The sequence below is a fragment of the Lynx rufus genome, unplaced genomic scaffold (assembly GCF_022079265.1).
Source record: "Lynx rufus isolate CCGP_SWC_20201006 ecotype Redwood Valley unplaced genomic scaffold, mLynRuf1.p SCAF_16, whole genome shotgun sequence".
Lineage (NCBI taxonomy): Eukaryota > Metazoa > Chordata > Mammalia > Carnivora > Felidae > Lynx > Lynx rufus.
Window position 1 is genome coordinate 26953646 of NW_025814830.1, and position 13855 is coordinate 26967500.

The 13855-nt window shown below is 35.2% G+C and overlaps 1 protein-coding gene across 4 annotated transcripts in view; it reads left to right on the forward strand.

The window, feature by feature from the left end:
- Positions 1–3690: 3690 nt before the first annotated feature.
- CHD9 (chromodomain helicase DNA binding protein 9) overlaps positions 3691–13855 on the forward strand; it is a 156464-nt gene continuing 146299 nt past the window's right edge. For all 4 annotated transcript variants that reach the window (XM_047078400.1, XM_047078402.1, XM_047078401.1 and 1 more), the window contains exon 1: positions 3691–5299. In XM_047078400.1, the coding sequence (XP_046934356.1) occupies positions 3842–5299 (1458 nt within the window). In that variant the 5' untranslated portion in view covers positions 3691–3841. The remainder of the gene's footprint in view (positions 5300–13855) is intronic.

Below are 13855 nucleotides of genomic sequence, written 5' to 3' on the forward strand. Positions count from 1 at the left end.
ACTTCCTGAGGGCAGAAACTTTTGCAGTTTGTACAGAGTTGCTTTGGATATAATAGACAGTCCATAAATATTTGCCTAATTAAACAACAAGTTAAAACAAGCTTGATGTGATATTTTCATAAAGTTAGAAAATGGTACATTTACAGAATAAATTACAACACTAGATCTTAAGAACTTAAATGAGCCTTGTGTCAATTGTAGAATAAACTGTTCAAATCAGAAAACATGGCTTTATTAGATTTTTTGTGCATTTTTTCATAGTTCACCTTCAGTCTCAGTTTTTATAACTAAGGTCAACTACTTACATATATCTTATCACATATGGAATCTGTATCTTCTTAGTATAGTATTGGTGTTTACATTATTAGATGTTCCTCTTATGTACTTACTTTTAGCAAAGCACAAGTAACGTGCTGATAATGTTCTATTTACATGTCTAAATTCCCTCAGGTATCAATTACTACTTATCATCGAGTTTGTGTAGGTTGTTGTTTATCCATAAATGTTTATTGGATGAGAAAATGGCAAACTTGTTCTTTTTTTTTTAATGTTTTATTTTTTTTTAATTTTTTTTTTATGTTTATTTTTGACAGAGAGAGAGAGACAGAGCATGAGCGGGGGAGGGGCAGAGAGAGAGGGAGACACAGAATCCGAAGCAGGATCCAGGCTCTGAGCTGTCAGCACAGAGCCCGACGCGGGGCTCGAATTCGCAGACCGCAAGATCATGACCTGAGCTGAAGTCGGACGCTCAACCGACTGAGCCACCCAGGCGCCCCTGTTTTATTTATTTTTGAGAGAGAGAGAGAGAGAGAGACAGAGCGTGAGCAGGGGAGGGGTAGAGAGAGAGGGAGAAACAGAATCCAAAGCAGGCTCCAGGCTCTGAGCTGTCACTGTAGAGCCTGATGTGGGGCTCAAACCCATGAACCGTGAGATCACGACCTGAGCCGAAGTCGGATGCTTAACTGACTGAGCCACCCAGGTGCCCCCAAACTTGGTTTCTTAATTAAAATGTCTACTTCTCCCATATTTTTGTTAAGCTTCAGGTTATATAAATGTAGAAAACACTCTGCTTTAGCATAATTTACCATCATGTACAAAATTGCAAAGACTGTACCAGTTCTTTCCTGTATGGACTGTTTTGTTACTGCTCTGGTATATATTTATTTCCAGAGCAGTTTCCTAAAAATTCTTTAACTGTTTTTTTAAGAACAAATGTATAAGCATATAGTAAATCTGTATAAATTAATGTTTTATATTTATTTATATTTAAGTTCACTGTTATCACTGTAAATAGAACTGTATGAACTAAAGTCATATCTGTCAACATTCAGTTGGGCAGTAGATTTTTATAGTTCTGGGTTCTGAACTCTTGAAGTAATACATTCTCATTATTTAAGAAGTTAATCCTAAGATGCATATTTTTTTCCCCTTTTAATATCTCTGAAATTGGGATGTGTCTCAGTCAGTATTTCCCAGGTGGCTGTCATGGAATCGTTGTCTGTGTATACACAAAGTTAGTCATGGTTCTTTATCTTGCCATCGCCTCAGTTGGGCTACATACAATAGTACCACATGTGTTTGTTATTTAAAATATCTTTACAAATATACTCTGTTTTTCAGTATTTAACCACAAAGGCATTGATTACGTAGAGAGGCACAGAAACAGAGTAGCAGAGCATAAATTTAATATTAGTGAAGCAAATATTTGTTGAAGAAATGACAGCAATTCCACATTTACTTACAGAGCAACAATCAAGTGCTTTATGGACCAAGCAGAGTACCTCAAGGCAGAAGAAATTGTCAGATCCTTTGGAATAAGACTAAGTCTAAAAACCTTTAAAAAGGTCATTTCGTTCATTATAAAATAAAAATGTGAAGTGGTATAGTGCCATAGTTTAATTGACGGCATTTTTTTTTTCTTCATGTTATATCAGGTAATGATGTATCTCATATTTGATGATGTATTGGATTTGGTAACTTTCATTGTATCTCATTTTATGTTCCTCTTGATAATCATACATCCATATAAAAGCATAAGACACGGATTTCTTGATTAATGACTTAGGTATACATAAAAGTTCCCTAGTCTGGAGTCTGAAGCTGAAAATAAGATATGCTCCAGAAACGTGATTTAACCTACCTTATATTTTTCTAATGGCTTTGTTCATTGCAGACCACATAGCCCTTTATCTGTTCCATCTCACAATTATAGAATCTAGAAAAATAATTTTTTTCTGTATTTCACTTCTAAAATCACATATTTGTTAAAGCACTTGGATACCATTGTGCTTAACAATGAGTCAATTTCTAATTACAATTAATATAGACTTTGGTAGGTTTTACTTTTCAGAATTTTTCAAAAGTATTTCTACATTAAAATAGTGAACATTTTGTTTAGGAAATTTGTATTTCCTAATATGGACCTCCCAAAATAGAAATTCTGGAAGAGTTTCTTAGGCCTTTGCTAATTTTTTTTTTTAAGTTTCTTTCTTTTTTTGAGAGAGAGATAGCGCAAGTAAGGGAGGGGCAGAGAGAGAGAGAGGTGAGAGAGAGAATCCCAAGCAGCCTCTGCACTGCCAGTGGGGCTTGAACCCATGAAGCCATGCGATCATGATCTGAGCCGAGAGCAAGAGTTGGACACTTAACCAACTGAGCCGCCCAGGCGCCCCTGGCCTTTACTAATTTTTAAATAAACTAATATGTAGAGGAGCAGGAACCTCCATTTGTGGTTCTCTGTGCAAGACAGTAGGGCAGAGCCATAAATTGCCTTTATGAAAAAATGTTTGGAATAATACAGGCCTAGAAGAAAATTAGCTAGCCATTTCATGTTAATGAGTAACCCATTAGATCCTTTCCACACAGAAGTAGCGTGTATGTGTGTGTGTATATATACATATATTTACATAAATGTAATCATTTTTTCTCTTAAGACTATCATAAGACTAATTTATTGCTTAGCTCAAGCTGCTACTGTTTATTTTTGCCTTAGTTTGATTGTCACCACACATTTATTTGCACAGTTTAGTAAGTAAGCAATATTTGTATTCCAAATGATCTACTGGGACAAGGGGGGAGACTTAGGGACAGAGTAATGAATATGACTATTAACAGGAAGGTGCTTGCTTTTGCTACATGGATATCTAAATCAGTTGGTTCTTAGGAAGGCTCATCTTCCATGGGGGTGGGCAAGGGGACCATGGTAGCAATATGTGGGAACATCCCCAACCTATCACCTGTCTGCATGGTCTGTCAACTGACCAGATAGCTAACTCATCTCATTTGGGCCAATCTGGGAAGGTCTGATGTCAGCTATCTTAACATTACTTTCAAGTGTAATACATACATTTTTTATGCACGCCAAAGCTGCTAGGGAGTGATGGCCATTTCATGGTCTAAGTGAAAGTCTGACATACCATTCTCAAGTTTACATTCTATCAAAATATATGAACTTCATAATGAAAGTAATATGCACTATTACTTTTAAATACATATAGTCATGTCCCATGCACCAGCATTTTTTTCCTTGTAAGGAATATTAATGAGCTTTTTGCAATGAATTGTTCTATAAAAAATACTGTACACTGAGATTGTAGGTTTTTAAAATCATATATAAACTTTGTAGAACTTTAATGAATACTCATCATTAAACTTTGATTGCTTTTTCTTATTTTCCTAGGATTCTGACACTTCATGACATGTCATTATCTAGAGCAATAATGAACATTGACCTGTTTCGGATTAGTTGATGACCTTTGGAAATGATCCAATAGTATCTACTACAGAGAAGCTGAATATACTTCATTTGGAGTGAACAGCTCAGATCGTCACTGGATTTTTCAAGATGACAGATCCAATGATGGACTTTTTTGATGATGCCAATCTTTTTGGTGAGACCTTAGAAGGTTTGTCAGATGATGCATTTGTACAGCCAGGACCTGTTTCACTAGTCGATGAATTGAACCTGGGTGCAGAATTTGAACCTTTGCACATAGACTCACTCAACCATGTTCAAGGTACTCCAACACATCAGAAGATAACTGATTATGAGCAGTTAAATCAGTTTGATTCAATGAAATTTCACCAGGTCAATCAGCCTTTTGGTAGCCCAGCTGAACACGTGTTATCTCCACACTCTCAGTTTAATTGTTCTCCAATCCATCCCCCAAACCAACCCAATGGTTTGTTTCCAGATGTAGCAGATGGCAGTCCAATGTGGGGCCATCAGACAGCTACCAGCATTTCAAATCAAAATGGGTCTCCCTTCCACCAACAAGGACATTCTCACCCTATGCATCCAAATAAAAGCTTTGTGGTACACCATGACTTTGCCTTATTTCAGGCCAGTGAACAACAAACACAGTGCACTTCACTACGCTCACAGCAAAACAGAAACAGTCTTAACCCAGGGCAAAATTCTCTTAGCCAGTCTAAAAATTTTATGGATGTTAATGTTTCTGGTCCACACAGAGTCAGTGTTAGCCACCCATCACAAATTACGAATGCATCTACGTCGCAACAGTCTCTTTCAATGCAGCAATTTTCTCAAACATCAAATCCTTCAGTACACTTCCTCAAGTGTAGCAATCACCAAGAAGGGAATTTTAATGGACCTTCTCCAAATATGACTTCTTGTTCTGTCAGTAATTCACAGCAGTTTTCTTCACATTATTCCTTTTCCAGTAATCACGTCTCACCCAACAGTCTTCTGCAGTCCTCTGCTGTTCTTGCACCTAATCATACAAATCAGGCTTTATCAGATTTTACTGGAAGTAATTCCTTTTCACCTCATAGGGGAATCAAGCAAGACTCCACTCAGCATATGCTAAATCCCAATACATCGTTGAATTCAAGTAATTTCCAAATGTTGCATTCATCACATCCTCAGGGTAATTATAGCAATTCAAAATTATCTCCTGTGCACATGAACTTCCCAGATCCTGTTGACTCAGGAACTCAAATGGGCCATTTCAATGATCACGTAGAAACTAATGGCTTTTCATCTTTAGAAGAGAATTTACTTCATCAAGTAGAGTCTCAAACTGAGCCATTCACGGGACTTGACCCAGAAGACCTCCTGCAGGAGGGTCTCCTTCCCCAGTTTGATGAGGCAACATTTGGACAGGATCATTCAAGTCATGTTTTAGATCATGACCTTGAACGGCAGTTTACTTCACATCTGGTAACTCGGCCTTCAGAGATGGCTCAAACTCAGTTGCACAGTCCAGCTCGCAGTTGGCATTCATCACTTTCGAATCATCAGCATTTACATGACAGAAATCGCCTATATTTACAGCGACAGGTTTGTAGCTCTTTTATTTTGATGATTTGGGGTAGGATGGACTTTTACTCATTGAGTTAATTTTATGTGAGACCTATCCAAGGTTGCTCAAACTCAGTCATTCTATTAGGTGAATATGCATATTTTGACATAGGTTTTGTTGCTTTAACGGTCTTATATTTGGAAATTATTCATTGATGTGCTCAGAGCAATATGTTAACTTCTATATTTAGAAAATAGTCAGGTTTTAAGACCTTTTTGTAGCTTTCAATTATAATTGCCTTTAATGAAACAATTTATTATCAAAAAGGAAAACTTAACCATAATTAGAAGGAAAACAGTAGACTGGGAACGTTTTATCGCAATGTTTATCATGTTAATACTCTTATAAAGAGCTCATATAAATTTATAAGCAAACTTTTAAGACCTCAGTTGATAACTGGATAAAGCATAGGAGCTGAAATTTCATAAAAAGGTAAGTTGAGCTAATAAAACATTCAGAATAATATACAACTTTAATAATTCAGTTTGCAGTGTGGTTTCATTTTTATGTATTAGAAAAAAATGTTAATGCTTAATGCTGGTGAATTTATGGTGAAATTGGAACTTATAGACCTTTGTCAACTGATACAGGTATTTTGGAAAACAACTAGGTTGTATATTTGAATATAAAAATACTTTATTACAATACCCCAAACGTGGCAAAAGTAATATATCCAAAGATATTTATCTTCTGCTATCTATACAGGACAGTTGGAAGCATCATAGTTTATTATCATAGTATATTAGGTGGACTATCACAAACATTAAAAAGACTTTGAAGACTAATACCGAATACCATGTTAATGATGTGGGAAAAGTATAATTCAAAATTAAGATCACAGTAAAGTGGTTAAGAGTACAGGCTCAGGTACCAAACTACCTGGGTTAGAATCTTAGCTACTGTTACATACTAGCTGTGTGACTTTTAGCTAATTATAGAATTTCTATGTGCCTCATTTGCTTTACCTTTCAAATGTGGAATAATAACAGGATCTACATAGTAGAGCTTTGGTAAGGATTTAAAAAGTTATAATATGTAAAAGCACTTAGAACTATGCTTAGTATGTAGTAAGCACTTAATAAACATTTTTATAATTATGCTTTTTCTCATAGTAGTATGAACATATGCATATGAAAAAAATATTGAAATAGATTCTTTCAGTCAGGGTAGTACAATTATACTTTGTTTTCTATAGTTTTTGTCATGCTACCATGTTGCTTTTATAATAAAAAGGTATTTAATGTAATATTTTATCATTTGTCTGAAATCACGTTAAATTCAGGATTTCTAAAATGCTTCAGTTCCTTGGTTACCTGTGAGATTTGGTGGACAATGTAATATATCACAGTACTTAAAATTAAACATGTAGGGACTATTCATTCCTTTCAGAGCTTTCAAGTGTTTAAAGAAGATAAAATCTTTATTTTTTTCCCTTAGCTTGATTTTATTTGTTTCAAGTGGTATTTTCAGTACATTTTTTTGAAATGTTTAGATAGATTTTAACATATTTAAAAGGCACTCATAAACCCTCCCTTCTCTTTTGTAGCCTGAGTAGAATATTATGATTTTGCTCCCTCTACTGGAAGAGGACCAAGCATCCTCTTTAGAAGGACCCTGGGAAAAACCTCTACTGCTTGAACCTAGGGTCATCTGTCCACTTAATATGCAGATTTCTGACTAGTTGGACTAGTCATGTTGTCTAGTGTATACTTGTCGTTATGAAGCCCAAAATTTATTTACTGTTTACTTTTATTTTTCTAGGGGCCTTGTCATCAATTTTTTTTTTTTAATTCATGTATTTCTAAACATTTCTGTTGGCTTTAAAAGAAGTTATAGATCTGGAATGAATAAAGGGTAATTATAAGTAACTAAAGTAGTCCCTTTTGCTAGCATGTTGATAGTATTGTCTCAGAGAAATTTTTTTCAGACCCATTCAGACCCATCCTTTCATAAACCATCTTCCTCTACTGATACATTCATAAGGCTTTGTTTAAATCCATTCACCTTTTTGTTCCAGAGTTTTTGTTTTGCTAACATCTCATTCTTTATGTTAGGTGTTCAAAAACAGGTAAAAGGCAGTTGGTTTGGAATATTTTGTTGACTTATCAAAAAGCTGTTCTCAAGTTTCCTATTATTTCTTAGTGCTAATAATATTTGGGAGTTGTTGGTTGTGGGGGTGAAGACGAGGGATGGATTTGGTAGAGAAGGTGGAGGATGATTATGACTGAGTTTTATGAATTGTATATAGGTTTTATATGTACTGAATCATAGGTCACATATCCTAAATACGTGAAATTTGATTTAATATGTGTAATTTTAATAAATTTTGGTGGAGATTACAAGTTTTTTTGGCTATGTAATTTTCAGAATGTTCTGGATGGTTATGGTTACTACATAGAAAAATTGCTGTATTAATGAGTAGTTCTTTTTATGTTATTATGGTCTTTCCCCAGATTCTTTGGAAATAAATTTTTTTCTTTTAGATTTTTTTTAACTGTCTCTCTTAATTGCAGTAATTTCATTTCAGACTAAATTAGCATAGTTGAATGTATATAGACATTAGAGATTAAAAATAATCTCTTATGTGGTATAACTTTTGGCTTATCCAAATCAAAAAAATGAGATTCATCTTATTATAGCCAAAACAAGATATTCTTTAACCTAATGTGTGAAAATTCATAATGGCACTCTATTCAGAATTCTAGAAAGCTTCAGTGAGAGTGTTGGATATGTAAAGAATACTTCTAAGCCTTGCTTTTTCTTATGTTCCAACTGAGGTCAGGCGGTTGTGGATATAATTTCAAATATCTTGAAGTAAGTACTCTGAAGTCTGTGTCAGTCATTAAAAACAGTGAATATTGCTGAGAACATTTCTTATATAATTGACTCTAGAATTTTACCATGAGAAAAGAAAAAGGGTAAGAAGCTATAGCAAGTGTTCCTAAATGTAAGTACTCACTAAACATAAAGAAAATACTAGCTTATTTTCCTGTGTAATTTTTAGAGCATAGGAATTTCGAGAAAAAAATGCTATAAACTTTTCATTGCTCTCTTATGACAGACACCTTCTGCTATTTTGTAACACAAAATCTTTCATTTTTGTCTTCTTTGTAAAGTAGAAATAACATTATGTGATCTCTCAATGTTTATAAATTCAATTTAATGTAAGTTTGATAGCCGTGTAAAATATGTGGATAGCTGAAATAGCATTCAAAACAAAAAATATAATTTTAGGATGTACATAATTCCTTGTTGGTTTCATACTGTGATGAATTTATTACTTTATTTAGTACCTTGAATTTTTCATTTTCTTCCCAAGGATAGGGAAACTTACATTACCTATAGGTTTTTAAACAAAGTAGAGAAACACCTGTTTGAATAGCCTATGTCAGACACATTTTAAAACAATGAATTTTTTTGTGATAAAAAATTTAATATGTGGTTTTTAAAAAAATTGGACCATATAGAAAACAAACAAGTTAAAAATAAGTTACTTGTGGGGCACCTGGGTGGCTCAGGCAGTTAACCGACTGACTTTGGCTCAAGTCGTGTTCTCACAGTTTGTGAGTTCAAGGCCCCATCGGGTTCTGTGCTGACAGCTCAGAGCCTGGAGCCTGCTTCAGATTCTGTGTCTCCCTCTCTCTCTCTGCCCCTCCCCTGCTCACACCACACACACACACACACACACACACACACACACACACTTTCTCTCTTTCTCCCCCCAAAATAAATAAACATTAAAAAAAGTTTTTTTTAATGTTACTTGTAATACCACTACCAAAGATGCCATTGTTGACATTTTGCTGTATGAGTTTCCAGTGAGATCTGTTGTTTGTCTCATCCCTGTCCTTCACCTACATATTTTTGCATTTTTAAGAAATAAAGTTGAGGTCATTATAGTTCATGCTTTTTGGCAAGTGGCTCTTTTCACCTTCCAGTTACTATGTTGCAGACATTTTTCAAGTCATTAACTGTTTTTCTTAAAATGATTTTGAATGGCTGAATAGTTTAACCATTACAAGATTGCTAAAAGTACCACATAAAAAATAAGGTTATTATTGAGCACTGGAAAAATCTGAATCATGTTTAATTAAAATATATTTATATTTTTCTTGCATATATTACCATTACAATTCAGTTTAAAATAGATGTGTAGCAATAGCAAATATTATAATGACTAACATGTACCTACTTTGTGTTAAGCAGTATTCTGAATACTTTAGCATACATTAATACATGGATCCCCCACAACACTCCTTTTATTTGGATACAGTTATTTCCTTGAGTTTCTGTGGGAGGAAACTGAAGTACAGAGAAATTAAATAGTATATACCCCAAGTGACACACACAGCTAGTGTGGAGATAGCCAGTGGCCAGACTGGATTCAAACCAAGTTTAAGTCCATTATATTATTGTCTTACCCACTTTTACTTTCCTTCAAAGTATGTTAGTACATTGTAATATGTAACAATAATATACTAAATGATTTTTCCCTACTCATCCCCTCCCCCTTTCAAAAATCTACCCTACTGATGAGGCAGAAACTTGCTTTAGAATCTTTTTAAAAAATTTTTTTTTTCAACGTTTTTATTTATTTTTGGGACAGACAGAGACAGAGCATGAATTGGGGAGGGGCAGAGAGAGAGGGAGACACAGAATCGGAAACAGGCTCCAGGCTCCGAGCCATCAGCCCAGAGCCTGACGCGGGGCTCGAACTCACGGACCGCGAGATCGTGACCTGGCTGAAGTCGGACGCTTAACCGACTGCGCCACCCAGGCGCCCCTAGAATCTTTAAGTGGAAAAGAGCATGTATCTCATGTTTTCTGGCCATGTTGGCAAATAGTTTATCCATTACCAAAGGGAAAAACACTCCCAGAACAAAGAGAAGTAAACCAAAATAGCTATTGCTTCCAAGAGTGTTGAGACATTTTTAATAAAACTGTATAATAAGAAGGTAACAACAAATGCTCTAAAGATAAATGTGATCATTATCTTCAAGTGTTTAAAGAACGTTAGAGGTCAGAATTAGGCCTGCTAAGTGAAAGTCACAGAAAAGTGGATTATCATTTGATACTAAGGAAGAAGTTTGAAGTTCCTTTCAATGAAAGCAGGTAAATAGAATGGCTCAGATGTGTCACAGAAAGAATTCCTATAGTGGGTGTAAGATGGACTAAATTGGTAGGTTCTTTTCAACTCTTAAGACTCTGCAGTTGTAATTTTGGGTTTCATTGCAGGACATATCATTCATATTGCCTGTTTAGCTCGTGAGTGGTGATTACAAATAAGAAAGAGAAATATGACAGGTTCTCTGCTATCCAACAATGTCAGGGAACTTATTAAACATGAGTAAATTTCCAGATAGTTAAAATGTATTCTATTAAGCATGAAAATCTTTAATTATATGGCAACCTCTCCCACCCCCAGAGGGCGATGATGATGGTGGTGAATGCTTGGTTAGGAAAAGATGGAGAGAAAGAGTTTTATATGGAGGTCTTGTATGTTCAAATATGTAATGGTTATCTTTACACTTAAGTAAGGATCCCCACTTAAGTAAAAATCTCTTGGAACACATTTCTTAAGCAGAAACATAGCTAATTTTGTGTAGAAGGAAAGTTGTTTTTAAAAAAGAAGGGGGGTGCCTGGGTGGCTCAGTCGGTTGAGCGTCCAACTGACTCAGGTCATGATCTTGGGGTCTGTGAGTTCGAGTTCTGCATCGGGCTCTGTGCTGACAGCTCAGAGCCTGGAGCCTGCTTCAGATTCTGTGTCTCCTTCTCTCTCTGCCCCTCCCCCGCTCATGCTCTGTCTCTCTCTCTGTGTCTCTGTCAAAAATAAACATTAAAAAAAAACTAATAGGGGTGCCTGGGTGGCTCAGTCGGTTAAGCGTCCAACTTCAGCTCAGGTCATGAACTCACGGTCCGTGGGTTCGAGCCCCATGTCGGGCTCTGTGCTGACAGCTCAGAGCCTGGAGCCTGCTTTCGATTCTGTGTCTCCCTCTCTCCCTCTGACCCTCCCCTCTTCATGCTCTCTCTGTCTCAAAAATAAATAAACATTAAAAAAAAAATTTAAAAAAAACTAATAAACTATGTTTAAAAAGAATGGGAAAAAACCTATGTAAAACTAAAGGGATTTGCTATATGTTGTTATACTCAATTGAACTCAGAGGATCCCAAGCTCTTTGCTAGGTTTTTTTTTCTCCTAGTGGTAACTTTCCCTAAGTCAAAAAATCAACAAATATATATATATATATATATATATATATATATATATATATATATATATACATATACATATATATATATGTGTGTGTGTGTGTGTGTGTGTACAATTAAAAAAAACTTGTCACTCCACTTATACTCTGGACAAAAGGAAGAGAAAAAACTAAGAAGTTTTTAGATCGTCTCCTTGAAGTGATTAAAAATCTTATACCATCCTTCTGTTGATCAGTATGCTTAAATCTTTATGCATTTGGTGTGGTATATTGCCTATAAGAAGTTTCAGAATTCCTATTGTCTAAGCCAGAACACAATATAGAAATTATGTATAGGAATTTCCCTTTTAGTTCCTTTTTTTTTTCCCCCAGTTAAAGTGGACTAGTTTTTGGCTTTGACATTTCTGTCATGTCTTCAGGATTAAAATATTCTATTTGAACGGAGAAATTCATGGAATATTAGCTAGTTCTAAAATATGATCTTAATAACTGAACTCTGTACTGTATTGTAGAAGAGTTGAGCTCTGCACAGCCTGCCAAGAATCAGAGTAACAGAAACTCCAGTCGTTAACAGTAGCTTTAAGGCTGTTGACCTCTAACATGCATACTTAAGGGTGAAAGGTGAACAGGAAGTGAATTCCAGGGGTGGGGAAGAGGCAGCAGTTGGTGAGAAATTTGTGGATTAGTGCAGTATGTGAAGAGCATGAGATCCAAGCCAAACTTCAAAGTAGGTCTAACAAAATTTTGTTGTGTTTAATTTTATTGATGAGGTGCACTTCCAGATAGCTTAGGACTACTCCGTCATTTACTTGTTAATGTCTGAAATTGAAAACAACGTGATAGGGCTACTGAGCCATCCAACTTTATATCTATTATGACAACATGAATACACAGTTGTTTTGGAATACATCAGTGTGGGTGATCAGGTTTCTTCATTTGGGTATTTGGGCTGAAATTATTTTAAATTAAGGAAATATTTTAATACAATGTAGTGTGGGTAATATAGGAAAAGGGATAGTAAGCACATAGTTGGGAAGTTTGGACTGCAGTTTCAGTTACATAAAATCTGGTAATTTGCTATGCTCAACTGTGCAAATAATACCTTGCACATTTATGATGCAAGTAATACCTTACAGATTACGAAAGGACAGTCTTTAAAGCAAGATTTTTTCCTATGTGAATATATGTTTGTGTACCTGAAAACAATACAAGTTTACATTGACCATTTCATGGAATTTCATAGGATTTTTGATCTGGACAAGATTTTCCTCCATTCTCAAATACGAAAACAAAAAACAAAACAGTGGTAGAGAAGTCATAATTTGCTTGCTAACTAGTTATCAGATTCCTTTTGTAGTTTAAACTCAGAAATGAAAGTGATACCATACGATAGTGAGACACTTAGATTTACTGTGTTGTGTTATGAAATGCAAATATGACTGGTTGTCTCCAAATTGAGAGATAAGTTAACTTTTGGAGGGTTTTGTTTGTTAGGTATATATAGCTTTTAATGTGTCATAAGGTTTTAACTATATCTTTAGTCTTTAAAGAAAACACCCTTATTATTTGTCAAATGTAGGTATAAGTTGTATATACTGAATTTTATATAACATCTGTGTTTTGGAAATGTTGCATTTTTAATGCTTTTATTCAAAATTTACTAGTTGTCCACCAGGTATATGAGATTATGCTGGGCAGTGAGGTTGCAAAAATGAAGGATCTGGTCCTTTGCCTTCGAAGAACTCAAATTGAAAAAAATCATACTTTCCCTTTGATCCCATTATAATTTCAGAGCTGTTATCTTTTCATTTCTGATTCAGTTTCGATTACAGTGGTTTCCAGTACTTTTCCTTAGCTGTCCAGCTGAGTGATTAGGAATGAGTGATTTACAAACAAAAAATTAATTTTTTTGACCTATCCTGTTTAAAGGAGGTATTGTAGTTTCTAGGTTGTCTCTTTGTTTCATGACTTTTTAGCGATCTCCCATTATGTGATTCTTCATATACATCTATTAATATATGAACATATATTATACAATTGTCTAAGGTCCAGTTGCTTTTGTGAATGGCAGAGCCAAGAAAGCAGGCCCTTTTCTTTTGAGCTTCTAATCTACTTTATTACAAACTATTGCAAAACTCTTATAAGGCTGTGCTATGTACTCAACTTGAAATACTATTTTTTTGTGTGTCAAAAAAGAAATAGTGGGGCGCCTGGGTGGCTCCGTCAGTTAAGCACCCAACTCTTGATTTCAGCTCAGGTCGTGATCTTGCGGTTTGTGGGTTTGGGCCCCACGTTGGGCTTCGTGTTGATGGTGCGAATCCTGCT